General features: G+C 44.5%; 1 protein-coding gene across 6 annotated transcripts in view; it reads left to right on the top strand.

The window, feature by feature from the left end:
- The first annotated feature begins 3,768 nt into the window (after positions 1 to 3,768).
- The window catches only part of IKZF2 (IKAROS family zinc finger 2), a 120,330-nt gene continuing 100,757 nt past the window's right edge, over positions 3,769 to 23,341 (top strand). For 4 of the 6 annotated variants that reach the window (XM_074829741.1, XM_074829739.1, XM_074829740.1 and 1 more), the window contains exons 1-4: positions 4,947 to 4,990; positions 5,419 to 5,454; positions 6,747 to 6,795; positions 7,518 to 7,622. In XM_074829741.1, coding sequence (XP_074685842.1) covers positions 6,762 to 6,795; positions 7,518 to 7,622 — 139 coding nt within the window. In that variant the 5' untranslated portion in view covers positions 4,947 to 4,990; positions 5,419 to 5,454; positions 6,747 to 6,761. Of the gene's footprint in view, positions 4,007 to 4,946; positions 4,991 to 5,418; positions 5,455 to 6,746; positions 6,796 to 7,517; positions 7,623 to 7,811; positions 7,891 to 23,341 lie in introns of those variants that run through there. The other 2 variants (XM_074829737.1, XM_074829738.1) reach the window with 2 other exon arrangements.

Genomic DNA, 23,341 nt, shown 5'->3' with positions numbered 1-23,341 from the left:
CCTCCCCAAAGTATGTTGGGATTTGATCCAGGTTGTCTTCAAAGTGCCCCTTCTGTGGGGAGAAAAGAGAGTGTTCAGTCTAAAGGCAAGAAAGCTGATGCAGGGGTCTGCCGCTCTGTGGTGTTCATAGCTGTCCAAGGCAGCAGTGTGTCAGATAAATCTAAATAAAGCTGGAGCTTTTGCTGTGATGAGCTACTATCTATGTGAATACCTAATACAAGTGTTTTGGGAGTGAACTCCTGGAATACCTTGACCTTATCCAGGCATATAAAAAAGGAGGATTAGACAATGTAAGCCAGAATTTACATGAAAGCATCATGGTCGTTTTGAGTAATAATTCTCACACATATGCATGTGCATACACACACGTATATATGGGTTAAATGTTTGAATATTTTGCTGAAAATAGGCTGAGGCCATCCCTGACTTATCAAAGCACATTACTGACAAGCGATGAGGAATTAAATTCTCCTCCCAGAGTCCCTGTGAGATGGGAGAGCTCTACTGTCTCCAGCACACGGCAGGAGAGCTCAGGCCCGGGGAGACTGAGCGAATGCCCGGAAGGACAACGCGGGTCTCAAGAGTAAGTGGCTGTCAGCACAGGCTGTGATCCCCAGGCAGCGGGGCTTGTGTGGCAGGCGAAGGCTGCTTCGGTCTTGCCAGTGGAAATGGAAGGGGCAGGGGCTGCCCACCAGCCCCACAGGAGCTCCAGCAATGGCTCTTGCGGAGGTGCACTGAAGTGACCTCTACAATGCGACACAAGACCATGGCAAAGCTGAGAACGCTCTTGGGGTGTTGCTCAGCAGAAGAAAAACTCTCATGGCATTATTCCCCGCATTTCAGAAATGGAAAACTGAAACGCAGGGAAACAACGACTTGGCTGAAATTACGCGGAGGACCTCTGAGTGTGGTTGGATGGGAACCCGGGTCTCCTGATCCCCAAACCATTGCTGGGTCCTGAAGCTCATCCCAGCCGCTCTGCTGAGGCTCGTTTGGGGACAGGTGTGTGCTGGATGTAAGTCACCACCGAGCTCTTGCTGCAGCCCCCGAGCTGCGTTTTGCATTGAAACCAGTGACTCACCCCCATGTTGCTGTAGTGAAGATGCGCTCATCTCTGCAGTCCTTGGAGTGAACAAGCTGATTTTTAAAGGCAAACCCTTTCGCTTTATTCCCTGTCCCTTACTTTTCCTTTGGTCACTCCTCCTTGTTTTCACAGATTCATTTGGCTTTGAAAGCTGCAGGATTAAAAAAATCAGAAATAATTACTGTAGAGGATGGGTCTGGCTTTTCCCATCAGCTTCCATGGTTCAAGCAGGTTCCAGCAGTTTTGGGAGAAAAGCTGTTAGCTATTAAATTATTACCTGTAAAGAGAGCCAGCTGGAAGCTTTCAGTTTTCAACATTTTTGATGAAAAGCACCATAAAAATCTTGACAACTAGACTTGTAGCATTTCAATGACATGTTTTGCATTTGTCCCTGCTTTTCAATGGTCTGTGGAAGTGATCAAAGGCTTCAAAATGCTACCGAGGCCCGCACCTCAGGAATTTTGACCCCCCAAAATGAAGAGGGGGGCAGGGAAAAAGGCAAAACCCAAAGTGTGGGCTGTTGAGTGAATTCATTTGGACAGCTTTTGGGAAGCCACTTTCCATCTGGAGGAGAATGTCCACGAGGAGAGTTATTCCGGCATAAACTGTTACGGTATAATTACACAGCTATAGCTATGCCAGTCTATTTTCTGATGTAGGCAAGCCAAGTCTAGTTGTTGAAACGTAGGCGTGGGAAACAAGAAGTCTGCTTTCTAGGCTCAGCTCTGCGTGCTCTTTGTGGCCTTGGGCCAGTCCCCTAACCTTTCTGCCTCCTTCCTATGCAAAATGAGAAGAGTTAAATTAACCCACTTCACAGAGGTGGCGCAATGACTAATTGGCTAAAATTTGTAGCACTGGGGAGGGAGAGAGCTGTCTATTAACTTCAGTGTCTTTGGCTGGCTGAATAACTTAATATGTTTTTAAAAGTGGAGTTTGTCTCCCTCTCTCAGGATAGGGCGGCTCTGCCACTACAAAGCAGAACGTCATTTGATGTGAAGTGGCTGAGCTAATAAAACCTGGGTTTTACTTTACTGTCCCTAACCACAGTATTGCGCTCGCATGTAGCTGGAGCAAGAGATAAGGCTGTAGTTAAGATTTTGCTTGACAGCAAAAAAATTTACAGGTACCTGGAGCCTTTGCAGGCTTTTCATACACGAAGAACGTGGGTATGTAGCGATGAAGGTGCTCTCATCAGTGCACGTTTGAAACTCGCTGGCAAAATGTGTGTGTTATTCCCCTTTGGTACCAGTGAAAATAATAACTCCCTGCTACTCCTGTCGGCTGCTCTGTTGGGTGAAAAGCCTCAAGGGTGTGTGGGCAGCCTGAATTCCGGTGCTTCCTAGTGTTTGTGTGCGCTTAACTTTGCAAATTTAAATTTAGTATCTGTGTATATAATGCATGACATACACAACCACGGCTTCTTAATGGACCGTTAACTCTGGTGCCTAATAATGGCATTGCCACAGTCACCAGCACCCAGCAGCTCAGCTTCGATGAAGAGATGCTCGAAGAAGAAAAAGGGATGATGCTGTTGCACCTGACCGAAGACCTGTCGAAGGCAAGGGAAAGCTGCTGTCAGAGAGCACGTCAAGCCTTCGCGCTCGGCCCCGAAGACACGGGGTGCTGCCCTGCTGCAGACGCGCCCACCGGCTGCCGTGGGTTTGGGTCGGGGCCCTGAGGTGGGACTGTGGCGCTCGGAGGTGTTGCTTCAGCCTCGGCTGTGAAGCAGAGCAAGGGTTTTCCTCAGAAGAATAGTGCTGGCTTTTCCCCCTTTCGCACCACACCGGCTTCTCAGGAGAGGGGGAAAATAGTGTGGCAAGGCTTTTATTTTACCCGGGCTTTCTCTCTAAGCGTAACACTTACAAGAAAGGAAAGAAATTACCTCATATTTACTTTGAATGTTCAATTAGATAACAAGCACGACAGCTCTGAACCCTTCCCCTCCGGTTTTACGCCGTCATCCGGCTGCCCCCCGGGCTGCCACCGCGGCGGTAATTAGAGCACCGCCAGCGCAGGCGGGACGGGCCGCGGCGAGGGGCGGCGGGCGCTGCGCACCCGCGGCCGCCCGGCGGTTAAAAATAGAAGTGCTGAATCATGACTCCGCCGGCAACTTCACCCGCCCGGCGGCGGCGGCGGCCCAGCGGTCGCCGCTCCTGAGGGGAGGAGAGAAGGAGCGGGAGCGGGGGGGGCGGGGGGGTGGGGGGTGGGTGTGTGGAGGGGGGGACACGGGGTAGCCCGGTGCCCGGAGCGGGGAAGGGGACACGGGGACGCGGCGGTGCCCTGAGGGGGCGGCGCGCGCGCGCGCGCGTGTGTGTCTCCGTCCGCGTGAGGCGCGGAGCGCACACGGCGGCGGCGGCACTTGTCCTCTAATCGATTGCCGAGCGTGCTGAGCGGCCCTGCCGGCGCGGGCACCCGCCCCCCGCGCCCCCCCGCTCCCCGCCACCGCCTCCCCCCGCACCCCCCCCGCACCCTTCACCACTCCCGGGAGAAGGCGCCGCGGGGCGGTTGTTGGGGCCCGAGAGCGCGCGCGCGCGCTCCCGCGCCCGCCCGCGGGGCTGCGCGCGCGGGGGCGCCGGCGGCCGCGCGTGTCCGTGTGTGTGTGTGTGCGCGAGCGTGTCCGTGTCCGTGTCCGTGTGTGTGTGTGTGTGTGTGTGTGTGTGTGTGTGAGAGGGAGTGCGGGCGGGCGGGCGGCTGCCGCCGCCGGATCGGTTTCTCGGGGTTTGACCAGCTGTCCCAGGCTAACCCTGCTCTCTGAAGATGGAGGAAGTAAAAACAGGATTACCCTTAGCTACAGCTCCACTGCCTTAGTTTCCATAGCCAACTGCCGTGCACAAACACACCTCCACTAGGCAGAGAGAGCCGACACTAATAAAAACACAAACAAAAGGGTGATGGAAGTGATTCACTGCCTGCGCGGCTGAGGTAAATCTGCGCCTGGCTTCTTTTTATTTCTTTCTCTTTTTTTTTTTCTTCCCTCTCCCCCCCTTCTCCCCCCTCACCCCGGTCTTTCTTTCCCTGGCGGGGAGGACAGCTCCGTCCGGTGTGCGAGGCGGCGGGGGGACGGCGGGGTGTGCGGAGGGGACCCCGAGTAAAGTGCGGTTGTGCTGCATCTCCCGCACGGCGGTGGGCTCCGATGACTTGTTGCTGTTAGCCCCACAAAAAAAAAAAAAAAGAAAAAGCGCCCCCCCCCCCCCCCCAATCCATCCCAAGCGGGCGGAGAGGGGCGGCGGGGGTGGGCGTGCGTGTGGCGGGGGGCGGCGGGGCTCGCCCGGTCCGTTAGTCAGCGCCGGCCCCAACTGCCATTTCCCTCAGCGCCCGCCGCCACCTGCGGGCCCCCGGGGGGCTGCGGCCTGACGCGGCGGCGGGAGGGGGGGAAAGACGGCGGCGAGCGGGGGGGTGCGCGTGTGTGTGCAAGGGAAAGCGAGAAAATAAAATAAAATGAAAAACGAGGCAGGACCGTGACTTTGACAGGTTGTGGTATGGGTGGGGAGCGGCAGGGATGAGGCGCGGAGCCCGGTGTCGCCCAGGGCCGGAGCGGCACTCCGGGGAAGTTGGCCTAGGTTTCCTGCGCGGGGTGTGAGTGCGTCTGCCGGGCCCCACCTCACCCCATCCCTCCCCACATCCCCTCACCCCATCCTTCCCCACATCCCCTCCTCTCCCCCCGTTTTCGTGCCGATTCGTAACGAACCGGTGGATCAAGTTTTCCTCTCTCTCCTCTCTCTCTCTCTCTCTCTCCCCGCTGGTTAATCGCATTGCTGTAGCACCGGCTGACCTCCCTCCCTCCCTCTCCCTCTCTTTTTTTTTTTGTTCTTCATCTTCCTTCAAAGTATGTGCCATTCCTGAGCGAGTTTCCCCGCCGGCTCATCCCCGGGGCTGCCCGGCTCCCCGGCTCCGCATGCCCCACCTGTAAGTGCCGGGGGCGGGTTTCTCTCCCCTTTCCCTCTTCCCCCCCCCCCTTCTCCCTCTCTCTCCCCCTTTCTTCTAAAAATTATTTTTTAACTTTCCCCATCTTGCTGTGTCTTCAGCCCGGGCAAAACTCTCTCTCTCCCCATTCGTTGTGTAGAGAGAGGCTTAGCAGCTGGGATTTGCCATCACCAGCCTAAAAATGGTGACCAAACTTTTTTCTTCCCCCCCTCCTCTTCCTCCTCCTCCCCCCCTGTTGAAGAAATAAAAAATAAAAATCAAACCGTGTTTTAATTTCGGTTATGGATGTTTCTGTGTTTCTTTTTGTCTTTCTTTCTCTTCCTCCTCCCTTCCTCCCCTCTCTTTCCTTCCACTTCATTGGCTGGGATGATCTTTCCCTGTTGCTTCTGATGTTTCTTTCTTTTTCTCAGTGTGTGCCTGCCTACCTGGACTAGGGGGAAGATAAGGTAATTTTGAAGGGCTTGAGGAAGCGGCTTACCTGTTTTGAAAACTTTTTTTTTGAGATTTCTTTTTTTAAGAGTCATGTGAAAATCAGTAATTGAAGAGAGTTTGGTAGCAGCTGGGCAGGTTGAAATTTAAGTGTTATGTGCTGAATGCCTTGGGAATTTGATCTGCTTTATACCAAAGAAGAGCACAGAGAAAAGTATTTATTTATTGGGGGAAAGGCGGCGGGGGGGGGTGGTGGTGGGAGGAAAGCGGGTTAAGGGAGGGGGAGGGAAGTGGTTTTGGAGACAAGAAGTGAAGCTGCCTGTTTTCCAGTAAGTAATGGAGAAATTCCAGGAGCCAGGGCTAAATATACTTGGCGATCAATACAGAAATGGCTCATTGTGAATAATTTAGCTGCCTGGTGCAGTGAGAGTTTTGAAACTAAAGGCAAAAAAGAGGCCGTGGAGGGAGAGAGGAAATAAAATTCTCCTCTGGTCATGTCAGATTCTTAACTTTTCCACTTAAAAGAACATAGTTATGATTATTGATCTCTCTTTTTTTTTTTTTTTTCTTCCCTCAATATATATCAAATGATAGCTAGGGGGTGTCATTCTATACAGTTACTTGGGTTTCTGGAAAGTAATAGCTTGTTCTGTGTCAGCAAAGTGCTTCCAGAAACTTTAAGATTGCTTCACACCACAAAATGCATGATCTGGGAGTATTAAGTGTGATGTTCGGCCCCATGCTGTGGCAGATAAATAAGGGTTAGAGTGAACAGGTGCGTGTACAGGTGTGTGCGTCCGTGTACGGTAGTGTGAGACAAAGAGTTGTAGTAACTCTCAGAGGGGAACAGACACGGGAGGGCTTTATTTTGTTTAGATCAGGATGGAGTCTCTTGGAGTGCGTGTGAAAAGAGCAATTGTTAATAGTATCCATCTCCTCAAAGTCTGTTCTGGCTGTGAGAGCTGGTAATTGATAAATCATTACCGTCCCAGCTTGAACAAAACAAGCGGAAAGTCAGGGAGAAAACTCTCAGATCAGGTAAAAATGCAAGTGGGAGACAGGGGTTCAGTCAGACGAAGATGATCCCAGTGCTGCCTGCCCAGGAGGCAGCTGAATTTCTCTACTCACGTAATTTGCAGGAAGAGTTCAGTGCTTTGCAAATGAGCACATACAGTACACTTGTGTGTTTCTCTAGGCAATGGTTGCAACAGCAGTAAAATGGGCAACTACTTAGGGCTTTAAGTAAGTTTAATCATTTAATGGTTGATACTGACAGGCATCTTTGAGGGTGTACTTTTCTGCCTTGCAGCACTGCACTTTGACTATGGAAGCAGAGGCTGCTGATGGATATATAACATGTAAGTAGTCATTTCATTTGATTATTCTGAATTACTTTTCCCACTGTCCTTTCTATAATGCAGACACCTGAAACTTTAGCTTCCTTGTGTATGAACTTTGCATTGAGATGACACTGAATTAATAGCATTTAAACACAAACTTTGTATATGACTGAAAAATGCGTGGGGAGGGGTGCATGAGTGAGTACCTCTGGGTTTAAATATTTGCTGAGGATGAATGAACTTTGCAAATGAGAGAGAGTTCATCTGCAGAAATTCAAATTGCAGTCAAAAACTTTTTTTCCCTTTCACTATGCATTTCTCCTGTTTTCTGTGTCAGGGTTTGTGTAAGTGCTTTGTTTAACTGTCAGTTAACCCAGAGCTGTAGGGGGGAACGTCCGTATGGTGAAGTACTGTTTCAGACTTCTCCTGCCCAGCCTGGGTTCTCGGTGTCTGCAAATGAAAAGTAATCCTAACTTCTCTTGAGAGAAAGCATCTGGGGCAAGGTTTGTCACAGGTGTGTGCGTAGAAGACTGGTGACAGTAGGTCTGGGGGGGGCTCTTAAAATCAGTCAAATGTTTACTTGTGGCCACTGAGAGTTCAGTTTTTGCAGGCTGTGGAAGACCCCACTGGTAAAGGAGGGAAGGGCAAAGGGAGCGAGCGAGTCGTACTTTTTTAACTGTTGTGTTGCTCTGCTGATGAAGGGGATGGAAACTTACGGGGGACTTGTTTTGTGAAAGCAGGTGACAATGAGCTTTCGCCCGAAAGGGAGCACTCCGGCATGGCCATTGACCTCACCTCCAGCACACCCAATGGGCAGCATACCTCCCCCAGTCACATGGCAAGCAGTAAGTCTCCTCTTAAACCTGGTTCTCTCTAGCAGCGGGTTCGGGTTAGTCTGGTCCTCCAGGTCCTCAGCTTGCTTACTGGGTCTTAACCACTGCTGTGGGCATTGCTAATAAAAGAAGAGGAGGACAGGGTAGATCTTTTTGGTTTGGTTTGTTGGTTTTTTTTTTCCTTTCTTGTTCATGCTGGTGTCTCATCTAAACATGAACGGGATTACTAGTCTGAACTATCCCAAGGTGGCATTTGAGAGCTGGTCCTTACCTGTTGCAGGTAGGAAAACACTAGGCTTGACATGTGCTGGGTTTTTTTCATCAGGTTTTGAAATCCAAATGGAAATTGTTGTTGTTGTTGTTATTATTATTATTACTTACTGTGCTTCCCAAAACAGCTTGAAGTAGCTTTATTTGAAAACAAACACATTTTATTTACAAAAAGGCTTTACTCTGGCAAAAGTATAAAGTTAAAATATCTGGGCTTGGTGACAGGTTGTATTTTAGTATTCCATACAGAAACTTCAGCATCCTATTCATTACTTCAGCTTTGCCTTGGCAAGTCCAAAAGTGGCTGGGATAATTGGAAGTTTATGGCACTCGGTAGTTGACTCTCTAACAAACTGAAAGGATTTTGTTTTAGAATGTCAGCGGAGAAATTGAGAAAACATAGAGACATTTGGGAGTCTACCCAGAGTGTCAAGTGCTGATAATATTTTTATAATTATTTTCATGCTGTATTTTGGAAGTCGATAAATGTTCTTTACACACATTTCATAAACCCAACATCCTTTCTTTTCTCTGTGCATGAGTGCCACAGCTCGTTTTAGTGTTGGTTACAATGCTACATCAAGATATTTACCTTAAAGTAACTCTGTACTTGTATTCAAAAACAATTTAACATGCTTTGCTTCCAGTATGCCTTCAGAAGGTTTCTCTCTATGTGATACTGATTTTCTTTCTAGTGTGTGTACTATAGATACATATTTATATTTTTAAACTGAGTGTTTGTCTAATAACCCCACTGAAAACTGTGAAAGGAAGAGAGAGCTTTTAGGGTTGCCTGCTTTAAAATACACAGTGTATTGCCTTCAGAGTCTTTCTTACTGAGAGAAAGATGTTACTTTCCTTTAAGAATTCTTCCTTCCTCCTGCAAATTACGAGTAAAACGCAGTTTTTATGAGCCTTTAAAACTGAGGGTTATTATGAAGATCTCCCAATTATATACATGTTGCTAGAGAATATGATTGCTAATACTCTGGACTGAACTTTATATGACAACCGATCATAATTCAGCATCTTTAGACAATTCCAATCCTGCTGCACTGGGATTCTGATATATTTTATTATGTTGTAAAAGTTTTACTACTCACTTTCTTCATTTTCTTTGTTTCCTTTTTATTAATGGGAAGCCTTCATTGGAAGGGAAAAAAAGCTCCCTGTTTTAAATCTTCTTTATAATCTAGACTAAAAACCAGAGTCAAATTAGGGAATAAAAAGATCTAGAATGAAGTCATGCAAAAATACTTTAACACATTCAATATTTTCCTGTTCATTGTGTTAACATTTTCAGTGGTTTTTAAGCTTCATTAGTTCTTGCAACACACATGTATCTGCAGCCTTGGTGAATATCTTATTTTTTAAAATGTGTTTTGTGGTATCTCACAGGTGTCTCAACTGCTTTCATCACTGCTGCTCTGCATTAAGCATGTGCTGCTATTGAAAAATTAGGGGCTCTGCCTGAGGTTCTTAAGCCAAGCGAAACTTGAACTTCTTAAATTTGTTGTAATTTATTTACTCTTTGCAGGCGTAAGAATGTCTTGCAGAGAGGTGGTTTGTTCTGTCTTAAGCATGGAAGGTATTGATTAGAGGTTGTCGGCTTTTGTGGCAGCTGTTACGTTGGTTCATTTAAGGTTTTTGGCCAAATCTTGAATCTGGCATGTGTAGACTAAATTGCCAGGCTGTGCTTTAGAGCTTTCCACCTGTTCTGCAGGGTATAGGAAAGGTTCAGTAACCCACAGGCCTGTGACCTCTTTTTTTTTTTAAATATATTTTTTTAGGCGAGGTGGAGATGGTAAGGAGGAATGTCTGTTTGAAATATTTTGTATGAATTTAGTTGCTCCTGTTGGATCAATCCATCATCCTTCATTGTAAGTGTTTCAGTATGGTTTAATTTCTAGTGGAGCCATTGGAGACTGATCTACTGTTGGCCTGCCATTACAGTGAAGCCCAGGGCATGTCATTCTGGCTGGGTAGGGTTTGCTAATGGAGGAGCTGGTACGTAAGGTGGCACATGGATCAGACCTCAGATGTTTCACTCCTGGTTTTGTTGCCAATCATCCCGAGAAGGTGGATGGCCTTATTTAGCTGTACGCTCAGGATGTGCACCTGCAGGCCAGAGATCTAAGTTTTGACCTTTGTTCTTGCATTCCATTGAATCGTTTTGAACCACAGCTCTTAATTTAGGGTTAATTTGTGTCTGGCTCAGACAGAAAACCATGAGAAGCAAATTTCTTGGATCTGTACCGAAACGACTGAGCTGTGCTCTCCCAGCAACAGTAAAATTATGTGCTAGGTAAAGAGTTTTCTGTGTTCGTTAGCCCCTGGCAATCGGTGTTAGCAGGAGTTCTGGCTGGGCTACTGGTGTTTTCAGGTTCTTTTCCAAAAGGTTTTGGGTTAAATATTTTGGCTTGTGTTGGAGAGTTGTCTACAGCATCCTTTAACCTATTACCGTTTTCAAGTATTTAGACGGTATGTATAGGTTATGGATGGGGTTGACACTCAATTTTCCTTGTGAATGAGATGATCCTGAAAGATAAATCACAGTAAATCGCCTGTCATAGCTAACTAATGATCTTACATATACCTGACGGTATGTATCTGCCTTTAGCAGAATACTGTATGTATTTTGGCAGATGCTCTGTTCTAAAGTACCTTATTGTAGTTCTATGTAAGCAAAGATTTAAACTATGTGTAAATAGTCAAATTGAATAGGTTGATAGATCATCTCACTTTCCTCTACAGCAAGACAAATTAGTGCTATACCTGCCGAGTACCTAGGATATGTTTACATAGCCCCAAATTGGGAAATCCAGATTTTCTTCTGATCTTCCATAGGAAGACTCTTCCAAAGGCTGACACCCAGAGCTGGGCATCAAAGGCCTGCTCAATTAACTTCGTGTTGGTACTAGAGCGTTCCCTGCGTGGCTCTGAGCCCTCCTATAGACCCCACCAAGTTCAAGGGCATCTGTCTTGTTGCTTTCGGTGAGTGCTGAACTGGGCTGTAAGTAACCAGGAACCTCCCAATAGGAACCAGTACGCTAATTAAAGGCTGATGGGGAATCCTTATAAAAGAGGCTTTAAAAAGAAATAATTCCCAGTCACCTCCTCATAATACCACACTGAGTTCTTACTATAGTTATTAGAGATTTTTTTTTCCCGCCTGTAGATTAAAATGGATTTAGAAGAATGTGCCCTTTATAAACTGCAGGGGCACAGTTGTTCAATTTGTTGACTTGATGACTACTTTGTATAGGATGAAGGATACTTCTCTAAGACTGCTTGCCTGATATCATACAGAAAATAGTAACAGCAGCTATTAGCATCTGACAGTCAGTGACAGAGAAAACTTCCTCTTAGATTGGAGACTTTACAGTGGGTGTCCCAGATAATTTTCTTATCTTTGCTTTCATAGACAAAAGGAGCCCTTAAATGAAACAGTCAGAACAATCATAAATATCAAACCCAACATCTGATGTTTGAAACTGATTAAAATTGTGGTGTGCTTTCAAGATGTTTTTATAGTAGCTTAAAGTGTTACTAAGTTATGAGAAATAGTTTATTAAGAAAATAAGCATTATGAGCTGACTCTGTTGAAAATAACGAGGTGATTGCATTTTCTCCATGGTGGGGAATGATCGTGCTGTCTGACAAGATAGCTATTGGGACAACAGGGTTAAGTGTGAGTGATTTCAGCAGCAGTATTTAAAGAGAACTTAGGCAAGGTCTTAGTATCATGTAGCCGATACTGTATTCCCAGTGATGAGAGAAGACTGGGGTGGACCATCAGTTGCACCCTCTTTTTTTTTTTTTTTTTTTTTTTTTTTTTGTAACTTCAAAGCCCCAAATCTTTCTTGGTTACTTTAGTTTTTCAGCTCTAAGTTGTCATGCAAATCCTGTTTCGCCACAGTTGTGTTGCCTCGAGCAGAAAGTTTCATGTACCACAGCTGTATCAGCACCACATCTGTATGGATAAAGAAACGTAACTGTGGAGCGTGCCTTTTGGAATGAAACTGCATGAAATTAGAGGTTGCTTCGTGCCTCAGCTACACAGCAAGCAAGTCTTGCCATCGCCAGAGTCTGCTGCCCAGGCACGTGAGGCTGGACCTTGCACTGGGATTCTTTTTGGCTCAGTATGTGTTTTTTCAGTAGGATGAGGAAACGGAGGCTGAGCCTCTGCAGGAGACTTTTCTGTAGGGAGGGTGGTTGAAGCTGGCTGGGCTGGGCTGCATTGGGAGGACTGAATTAGTGCTTTGAGGCAGTCACTCCCCTGACACGTGCACTGGGGCATGAAGAATTCTGGCAGCCAAACTGCTGTGCTCTGAAGTAGGGAATCAGGTCTCTAGTTCTTCCAAATATCTTGGAAAGTGTGAAACACTGCATATGGTGCGAAAAACTTGGACTGGATAACCTCGAGATGCCGATGAATCTCTTTCCCCAGCAGCCTTTAAGGAGTAGGGTAGGCAACATCTATTGGTCTGGGTATCTTTGATCCTGCCTCAGTGCAGGAAGGTGGACTTTTGGCAGTCCCTTGAGATGTCCTCCAGTCCTTTGTGTCTGACTTCCCAACCTTGACAGTTTGATGTTTAGAGAGCTCAGCTGTGGAATTTCACGATGATGCCCGATACAGACGTACCTGTGGTCTTACAGGGTGAAGGGCAGTGAAGATGCACTATGCCAAAATGAGCTTAGATGTAAGGGATGAGCTCAAGAAAGTGTGGCGGGGAACTGGAAGAAGTGAGCTCCTTTGACGCTTTCAGGAGCACTGACTTTGCCTCAGTCTTTTAACCTCAGACTCCCTGAGAGTTCCCGGGGGAATAATACTCATCAAAGTTTTAGCCAATGGGTTTAGTTTTCTTGAAGTTTAAGGAGGAAAAATAATAAATAAAAAGGTGATGATCAGGCTTTAAACAGAAAGCTAGGTTTTTGTCCACACCTAAGAAACTGAAGCTCTGCAGAGCAGTGTACACTGTTTGTGTATATATATATATATATTTTTTTTTTAAGAAAAGAAAAAAGGGTTACTTGGAAGTGACATACTTGCTGGGATGCACCTTGGATTGTTGTAGCTTCATCCACATCAGCGTAGATTTTTCACACTGGTATGTTTAAAATCATTAAATAGTTCCTCTGATATGAACTCTGCGTGAACACCTACTAGTTTCAGTGGCTACTTGCTGTTTGTTTAAGTAAGTTGTTATCTAAGGTGTTTGAGTAGGTGTTTAAGTTATTTACTAAGTTAGTTTAAGTTACTACCACACTCCAGTGGCGGAGAGTTCCCCTGTGTATTTTAAATATCTTCTGTCACAGTCTCTCTGGCATTCCCTATGGAGTCAGATACTCGGCTGAAAAAACATTCCTCTCTCTCGGTGAGTGTTATAATGAGGGTGGAGCGAAATGATCAGTTAATCTCATTAAATAGGTTTTTATTCATTCTGATGGAAGTCTTTTGAGAGGTCATCTGCCAGGGCTTTGTTGCAGCACACACCTTTCTTAGGGAGCTTCTGTTATTCTCTTGGAGTGTCAGGTTCGGTTAACTTTCCTTGGTACACACCCTGTTACAACACTCAGTGATCTTGCTAGCTTGGTAGTCAGCAAGTTTTCAGTGTTTGCTTCTGGAATTTCAGTTCTTTTTCAGACATGTCAACGAAAAGAGCAATCCTCATCTTCCTTGAAATGTGGCACTTTGATAGCAATGGAAATGAGATACCCATTAGAGAGCGCTCTGTCTTTCCCATCCCTGAACCCAGGGGAAGGTGCCATTCCTGTTGAAATCAGTGGGTATTTTCCCCTGAGAAATTGGATCGAGGGCTTGTTTCCCGTTCCTGTGGGCCACAGGCTCTGTCTGGTCCTCCAGCTAAGTGCTGGTCTGCAAGACTAGGTTTTACAGGTGGAAATGCAGCTACCGGTGTCATCTTTGTGCATTACTGAGGGTGAGTGGTGCGTGACCTCTTTCCAGTGCCAAGAGGGCACCTTAACGAAGCGATGCTGTTCTACCTGGGAGAAAAGGGATAGCCCTCTTCTGCTTTTTCCTCAATAATCCCAGTGAATCAAACTCCTCAGGGGATCCACCTTGAAGCAGCTCTGTAGAAAATTTCAAGAGAAGGCTGTGCCACTGCTCTCTGTGTAACAAGACCTGTTGCCAGCCCGGGTGCAGAGCCTGTGCCACGGCATGTTGTCCCTTGCCTAGAGCGGTGAACACTTGTTTGGAGTCCAGGCGGCTGACTGCTGCATCCAAACGGAAGGAAGCAGAGCTGTGATTATCACCAAGAAGCGATGAGGCTTGACAGGTATGGCTCTGGGCTAGGTGACCAGAGGTCCAGGTTTTCTCCCAACTCTTGTCATCATAGGGGAGTCCCTTCATGTTTTTGTGCTGCTTTTTTTCCCTCTCTTGCCTTTTTCTCTGAATCACAGAGGCTGTAGATCACTTACGATGGTGGTTTGAATGACACGTGTTAGGCGTTGACAAAAGTAGGAATTTTATTACAATATCTACAGAACAACTTCAGGGTTGTTTTACATTTAATTTTTGCAGCCCCACAATGAGACACACTCAGAAGTACCTTAATACCAGTGTAGCTTATTTCCTGTCCCACATAGTGCTAAAGCACCCTGTTATGTTGTGATTACCTTAGAACAACCACAGCATTTTAACTCTTCCCGTGCAGCTGAGCATTACCAAATCTGTGTGGACAAACCCCTATTTACACTACCCAGCAAAATGTGCCCTTGATCCGGAGCCAGGTCTACATTACCGGCTTCTGCTGGCACTGCTGTGTCAGCCTGTGGCTTTGAAGAACTGTAATCCCTCACAGGCGGAGCGATGTTGGCAGAAGCTCCTGCTGTGAGCACAGCCCTGGCTGGCAGGGTCACCTGCAAGCGGTGTTACAGGTGTTACACTGGAGCGTACCGTAAAACAGCAGACACCGTTCCTGGAAAAGCGTGGGGTTGATTGATTCCCCCCCCATTTCTGTGCTGATAGGTCATGTAAACATCCATGAATTAAACCTCTTTTTTCTTTTTTTTTTTTCCTTAAACTGAGTTTTGCTTTCTCCGCACCTTTTATTTTTGCTTTCCAATTTTGGGGTTTATTCCCATAGCATAGCATCACAGAGGTGGTGGGCTCCCTGCGCATTATACCCGCTCTTTTAGCTCACCGTTGCTCTGCATTCGGCCTGTCCAGAAGTCACGGGGCTCCTGGCCTCTCCTGCGGTGAAGCTAAGATTGCTGGTGGGATCCCTGTGCCCCCTCAGGAATGGGGGAACACCTGTAGGCGGTTGGAGGTCAGTCCTAGGGCCAAACTGCACTCCCAGCCCTGGTGTAGAGGGTGTGAATAACTGCAGCTGCCAGCTGGTGGTGAATGAAAAAGACAGCAGAGTTTAAGTGCATCGTCTCACTACGTAGGCAGGAGCCCCTCTTCTAAGCAGGCTGTGGGCTTTACGCAAGTCATGAGCCAAGGAATCTGATTCACTCCAGACTTACCTCCCCTCTCCCCAACATATTTCATACTACCTGGAGAAGCTGCAAAGACTTTATTTTCACGCACTCTTTCTGCCGAGATATGGGAACCACCTGTGGGGCTGTTCTGGGCACAGGTGTAGTCACTGCAGTAGGGGATCAAGAAAGGGAAGATTAGTGGGAGTATTGAAGTCCTTGCCCTATCGCTGGGCTGGAGAAGGCCTTCTGAGGACTCAGCTCTGCTGTCTACCCCGAAGCTTCATGCAGTGATAGGGATAGAAGACCCAGCTACATCTTGGTGCTGTTGGTGTCAGGTCCTTTGTCCTGGGGGGTGGAAGTCTGGAGGAGTTTCCAAAGAAGGTAGGACATACTGAAGCACAGAAAAATCCGTTCACCTTGTCTGCCTGTCCTGTCTATCACCTTTTTTCTTGTGAAGTTTCCTCTTACGTGAGGAGGTAAGACAGTCCGTGTTTCATCTCCAGCTAATGGAAGATCTGGGCAGGGATTATAATAGAGGTGCTCCATTTGCGGTTAAACCACATATGTGACAAACCTTGAGTTTCTGATGTGGGATATTTTCTTGTTGATCCCCTTTGTTCCTCCACTTGCACAAAACAAGTGTTGTCCTAAAGATAATGATGCTGTGACCTTCAACAGTAGGCTGGAGACTTCTCCAGCCTCTCTCTTATTAGTCATGCTTGCCTTGCATTCCCCTCAACCTCCAAAAACCCCTAATTCCATCAGGAGACAGTGGTGTTGTCCTGGTTTTTCTCAAGGGACAAGTGTTCCCTCAGTCTATGAAAGTTATGTTGGTGAGTGGCCCAGAAAGGTGGCTGGAGAAGCCTGTAATATGCCCAAATCCATGTTAATTTTTCTCATAATTACTCTTTGATTTGGGAATGTGTGTGCGTGCAGTCATACAAGAATTCACAGCTACTCTCCTAGTCCCCAGCCCAGCCTTCGGACATTTTATGATTCCCTCTGCAAGGAAATGTGCTCTCTTACATAATGGCCTAGCCATAAAACACAAACTGAGACATTTTTTGTTACATATATCTGTGCATCCTTTAGACTCCAGCAGCATGAATTAGAACACTCACTTCTGCCCAGAGAGCAGCAAACAGGCTGGTGTGAATTCCCTTCTTTTGAAAGTGAAAGAAGTTTCCTCTTTCTGTATGAAAACAGCAAGTCTTTACACAGAAGAGATATGAGGTCTATTCATTTGAGGAAGAGTAGCTATTCTCTTTAAGTCATGGATGGTTTAAAAGTTTCCAGGAAAGAGTTGCAGTAGATTGAAGACCTTGTTTTGGTTAGCAGCCAAGTCTGTAATAGGGGGAGAAGGCTCAGGCAAAAGAAGAAAACGGGGTTTGGTTTTGGTGGTTTTTAATCTTATTTCTTGAGAAATTGATATCCTGCAGCATCTGTTTTGCCTTGTCCAGATAATGGCCCCTGAAGGGGAACAAATCTTCTTAATTAGCAGTTTTTTCTACTGCTTTTAATTTTCTGTTCCTAGGTACAGCCTTTGTATCGCATGTGTAGTATCGTGATGAGGGGCTCCTCCCCCTGCATCTCTGGAGAGCCTGCAATGATCTGGTACCCGTGCAGAGTTTAGTATTTTAGAATACACCTATTGGGCCTTAAAGTCACACCATGCCTTAATCCTCATCCTCTTTCAGATGTAGGCATGTCCTAGACATACATGTGTGTAACAGTTTTATGGTTTTATCTCCCAAAATTGAGTCAACTTTAGCAGTTGTTTTGACCCTGTAACCAGCACAGGTGGTTCCCCAATGAGTTTTAATACATCTCCATGCAGCTGTGTGGAACAATCAAGTGTATCAGCTTTACTGAGCCCCCTGTTTGAAAATTTCCTCTAGCTTAAATACACAGGCCTCTCTCCATCACTGTTAGGTATTATCCTTTGAATAATCTATTCTTCTAGAGTGTAATGTAATAATATCTCCTTGTTATATCATGCTTTTTCAACAATAAATCTTTAAGAGCTTCACAAAGGATGCCAGTTGAAGAGATACAAATGGGTGAATAAAATTATAGGCTGAAGAGGTGGAGAAAAATTAGAGAAATTAGTGTATGAATTCAGCTCCTATAGGTGGGAGGCAGTCAGCTTCATCATTTGTGTATGTGACTTCAAAATGTCAGATTTTGAAGTCAGACTCAAGAGTTCGGAAGAGTAATGTGCTAGTTGTGTATCTAAGGGTCAAGTAGTATATGACATTAACAGGCTGTGAGAGCTCTGTGAGTTGATTCTTGTGTTCTTTTAAATTTGTATTCTATCAGTTGCACAATTTCTTTATTTCTCTAAAATCCTATGCACTTATATGTGAATCCCAAACCAGAGTGTTCTCAGAGTATAAATGCTATCACCAGTCAGCTGCCCCCAGATTAGCTAATACCAAGTAGAGAAGGTTGGCAGCTGGAGAAAAAAATATGAAAATGTGTCCAGCCCTGGTTTATGACAAGCCTGTACATGTGCGATGTGTGTAAATACAAATTGAAGGCACTTATAGAGAGTTTCGGTCACATACGATAGAGATGTACAGGCTTGAAAAATACTAGAATCATGTAGGTCTCATGAAATTAGGAAGGCAGAAAGAGGAGAGGTATGTGAATTGTGCCTCTGCTGAAGGAAAAGCTATTAAGCGCTACCCTTTTCAAACATCAGATGCATGGGAAAAAGTTGTTGGAAGCCAGTCTCTGCTAAATCTGCTGCTCGGAGAACTTACTTTTTTGTTAGATGTTTGTGCAAAATCACCTCGCTGGTTGGACTGTGAGACCAGACATGACTCAGGCTATCAGCACGTAACATGGTTGGAGGTTGCTGTCTTACTGCTCTTGTGCTAAAATGCTGTAGAGAGGTATTTGCTTTTTTCTCACACTTTTAAAGTGCTTCATTTATTTAATGTCATTAGCGCTATTGTTACTTAAATTTAGCTTCTGACTGGTAACCATTAAATATTTATAGAAAAATCGATAGTAGTGAGAATTTTGCTCTAGTAAATATATATCACATATGTATTCAAAACCAAAGCAAACTGCAGTGCATTCCAGGAAATAATCTATAATGACGCTCTGTGAAGTACTTGCTCATCTTCATGTCAGGATGCTTTATCTGTGTCCCAGCTGCTGCCATTCCTGCAGTGGAACCCTGTTTGTTTGTTTGTTTGTTTGTTTTTTAACAGCCTAGAACAGCAAAGTACAGTGCCTTGGGAAAAGAGTAAAAATAGTGTTTTCATTGTAGAAACGTGAATGATAATTGCAGTATAATTATCCAAGGTTCCTTAGTGACTGTATACGGGGAGATCCTTAAGTTTTATGTTGCATCTGATAGACAGCACTCCAGCAACAGACTACTGTGCTAGAAGAAGAGAATTGCACTAGGATATCGGTTCTGCTTTGCTTATGCTGATCGCTATCATCTGTTCTGTTTTCTCAAACACGTGAATGTCATTCGGTGCCCCAGCTTGTCATGTTTTCCTCGCCTTTGCTGTGGCATCCAAACGCCCTTATGAAACTAGTGGTGTGTGAGAGTCCCTTTGAGGAATTCCTGACGTGTCTCCTGTTGTGAGGTCAGTACTCGGGTCTGGGTGGAGGCAAAACCAGCCCTGCGTTTGGGAAGGGGAAAGTGTTTTTGAGAGAAGGTGGCGATGTGGCAACTGAAGATGATGGTTTAAAACCATTTAAAACCAATGCCTAGTTAAAAAACTAGAACTGTGATGCTGAATTGGCTTCAGAGGCAGGCTAGAGCTCATTGGAGAGGTATGGACAAAGGTATGAGAGATATGGGATGCCTGACATGGGGACACGACAGTTTCTTCTCCAGCTTGGGTCTCAGCATCATTTTCTTGTGTGACTGTGAATGGAATAGATTTTGGTAGACCATCAAAGAGATGACCTGAATTAATTGCTCTGGCCAGGTGTTTTGGAAGGGGGAATGCTTCCTTATGTGCTGGCGACAAAATTTCAATTTATAATTATGACTGTAGTTTATAATAATAATTCTAACTATATATATAAACAGTTTAATCTACTGTAATGTAATATGGTAACATTTGCTGAGCTTTGGCTGCTTTCAGATAGTGAAAATGTGCTGGTGGTTGTTGGCTAGGGTTCAGAATAATTTGTCAAAATTTTGTGCACTATGTGAACAACAGAATTTTGTGTGGATTAAGCAATTATTAATTCTCTCCCATTATCTGTCAGATAAAACTACAACTAACTCATTAACTAAAATTAATCATAAATAAAGCCGATCTGTTGTTGAGGAGGCTAATTAGAACAGTAATTGTGTAATGATGATGCATTTAATTTCAAAATGCAGATTTAAAAGCTCCTTCTTTTGGCAGTGATAGAGCAAGGTGTTCTGAAATGAAGTGGGATGTTTATCGCTGTCATTGTCCTCTAATTAATACCACCAGGATTGCCTGTGTTTTCAGTCTTATTAGTGTCCCCTATAGAGCACTCCAGAATGTCCTAATTCTGCTCACATTGAAGCCAGTGGTTAAACTGTTTCTTTACTTCAGTGGGAAGAGGTGCTACGTGGAAGTGCTAGTGCAAGACATTGCAGGCTCCTGGGTTTACTACTGTAGCAGCACATCCACATGTCTGAGCTCTGGGAATACTGACTGTGCTTTGGGATTTGCTACTGACTTGCCATGGAGATAGATCTGGAGTTTCAGGCCAACAAAACTGAATTGTGACTCAACGTTTTAAAAATGATTGAGTGAGTAATTTTCCATGCAGTTTCATTACAGTATCTTTTGCCCCAAGGATTATTTACTGTAGGTTAATTTCCAGCAGTTTTTCACTGCTATATGAAATCTGGAATTTTAATAAGAAAGGAATTGTTTAAATAGGATAGTGTTTTTATCCCAAATTGCCTGGTTCTAGCATCACTAGTAAAATTAGCAGTTGTACCTGCTAGCGTGTATGCACAATTTCTTGATTTTTTTTTTTTTTTAAATCTGTTGTCAAAATATATTAAATGCTCTTATGAGGTGTTGGGCTTTTTTAGCGTAGTGTGTTTTATTTTAACAAAGTACCGTTTGAATCATTAACAAAGAAATGGGTATTGGATACAGAATATATGATTCACCTTGTCTCATCATTTGTAATCACTACTGATTTTTTTCCTTCTGACTTGGTTTAGAGGGAATTACAGAACTGAAGCATTGAATTAATCTTGAATGCTCCTACTAATCAGCCTTGAAGGGAATATTGAGCATAAATACATTTTACCTATTTTATTTTTAACTTTTCCTCTGTGAGGATTTTTTTCTTGTGCTTCCTGGTTCATGGGGAGAAAAACCTTACAAGCGTGTTTTAGTTACATCACTAATATTAGAACTGAGTAATCGGGTGGCTTTGGCAGCAGTCTCGTTTATAAATTGTTGGTGAGCAGATGGCTCACCAAGTTGGCATGCCAACTCCAAACTTTCACAATCATGAGTCAAGTTTTAAATCGCAAGATTGCCTTACATGCCATGAAATTTTTGTGTGTGTGTGTGTTTGTTTAATAAATGTAATTCTCAATTACCTTCTCATTTCTGAGTCGTGTTTTGCACTGAAGCATGGCTTTTCAGCAGTCTCTGGGGTTGGGAATGTCTTTTTTTCTTAATTTAATGAAAGTGGAGACTTCTGAGGTCACTTATCTGAAAGTCTTGCTGCTAAGAAAAAAACAGTAAATATCGGTCTAAGGGACATAAAAGTGAGACTTGGCAATCCTGGCTAATGTCGAGTAGTTCAGATGGTTGAGATCATTCACAATTACACTTTCAGCAACTCCTGGTTTGTACGCACAGTAATTTGCTAGAAATAATTTTCTGATATCTGTAATCCTGGATATGCAAATCTGTGTCAATTTGTTTCCTGAGTGCAGGGCTTAAGTCATTAGGCGGCATAGAGTACAAATGTTACATTTTGAAATGCAAGAGTGAATATTTTCTGTAAGCAAAATGTAGCAATAAGAAAACAGAGCTGAGCTGGAGTGCTCAGATGTTCTTACTGTGAACACAGTGAAGTTCCAGAAGGGTCAGATCTTGATCCACTTGAGAATCTGGACAAATATTACTGGAAGGATTTTTTTCTTTTTTTTTTTTTTTTTTTTTTTTTCCTTTTTCTTCTCTTTAAGCTATTCCTTCAACTCAAATTAACATGGTATATGGGGGTTATAATGCATTGTGGGACCTGTTACGGAATGATAATTAGACCTTATTTCTAAGTGATTCCACACAAAGTGTGCTGTTGTAAATGCTAAACAACTGTGTTTCATCCATAATCATGTAATTGGTGTGTGCAGCTAATTAGTGTGTGTTCAATTTAGGCCCAGATTTTTTGGAAATGTCTCCTGTTCTGGTCCTGATTTAGCAAAGCTCTTAAACAGATGATTAACTTCCATTGGCTTTAATAGGACTTAAGCACATTCTTAATCAGGGCCATTGTGTCAAATCGTGTCTCTTGGTGACAATCAGAACTACCTGCCGGAGCCATAGTAAAAATATCTGTAGGTCCTCCTTAAATTTAGATTAATCATTTCTTTAACTTGTGAAGCATTTTGTTTCAGAATCTGAAACTCTGTGTAGATCTCTTTCTCTTTTTTTTTTTTTTTCCCCAGCAAATGGTTATTGTCACAGTCTAATTGTATGTATAAAGTTTAAAGATTTTAACTAGCTTGGCAGGAGGCTGTTTACATCAAATCTGCTCAATACACCTTTGAGATGGAAAAGAAGAAAATATGCATCTGAGAGCGCCTCTCTGGAATATAAATGTCAGCGCTGATAGATATCTATGATAGAAAATTTGTGTGGGAGTAATAATTTAGTAATAAAATAGGTCAAATTAATTCTTATGCTGAAGGGGATACCTTACAATAACCATTTTGTAATTTTATGTTTGACAGTTTGCTCTGCATTATGAGGATAGGTGGAGCTGAGATAATGTAATCCATTTCCAATTGTAAACAAGATTGCTTTAAGAGCTGCTGTAGTAAGATGCATGTTGGCTGACTTTAAGCTGAAAGGTAATTGCCTCTGAATATTAATATGCATGTGGGGATTTTGTTTTTAATTCTGGGATTTCATCTTTGCCCTATAGCAGCTCTGAAGAGGCCCTTGTTTTCCCAAACCCCACTTTGCTGCTAATTGAAGCTGATGGCAAGTGTTGCGCTTTGGGCCTTTTGCTTTTATTTTATGTGGCCTGTGTACCTTGGAGAATGCTGCTTTCTTTGGCTGTTTTCTTCTTTTGTTAACCACCTTTTGAGTAGATGAGGTTTTTTTGGGGATGCTCTTGCTGTCCCACAGCAGCTATGACTAGTTCCTGGTCTAGGGGAGGAATGACAGTTTATGAGAAAGGGAAGTTGCTGCACTAATTGAATTGTAGGCTCTTGGAAAATGAGAGTTAGAGTGCTGATCCTGTGCTGTGTAGCTGGAGAGCTTCCTCAGGCGTAATTTAGGCCCTATCCAAAGCCACTGCACTTCGTGGAAGGTTCTTCATGTAGTTCCACGTGCTTTTGGAGCAGACCCTTTTCATGGGGGCAAGTTGTAGGTAATGACAACCTTAGTCTGGGGGAACATCAACTGGCTGCATTTGTATATGAAATTGTTTTAGGCATGGAAGGGAACAGCCAGGTTACAATCAAGTTATATGTCATCTTTCCATTTAAATTCTAGCACTTGGCTTCTACGAGCTATTCTGTTAAGTGCTGCTTACGGCGAGGCTCAGCACTGGGTACAGTGGGACTGGTGTTGAGCAGGGTGTAACTGCAACTCTGCTCCAGAGCAAACTGCAGTCAAACAGTGCTGCAGGAGCTTGAAAATCTGTTGTGTGCCAGGTTTTAACCTGCAGTGGATGTGTGGGCTGTCATTAGTTAGGACTCTTTAAAGATGTTATGACTGGCAAGTGCCCCACATGCCCTTCTAGCAGAGATGACTGTTCCTAAGGCAAGCGTTCAAAGTAGAGTTCAATGTGCCTTGTTCTCT

Source organism: Strix aluco, chromosome 6 (genome assembly GCF_031877795.1).
Source record: "Strix aluco isolate bStrAlu1 chromosome 6, bStrAlu1.hap1, whole genome shotgun sequence".
Lineage (NCBI taxonomy): Eukaryota > Metazoa > Chordata > Aves > Strigiformes > Strigidae > Strix > Strix aluco.
Note: the sequence above shows the minus strand (reverse complement) of the source record. Positions and strands in the feature narration are given on the sequence as shown.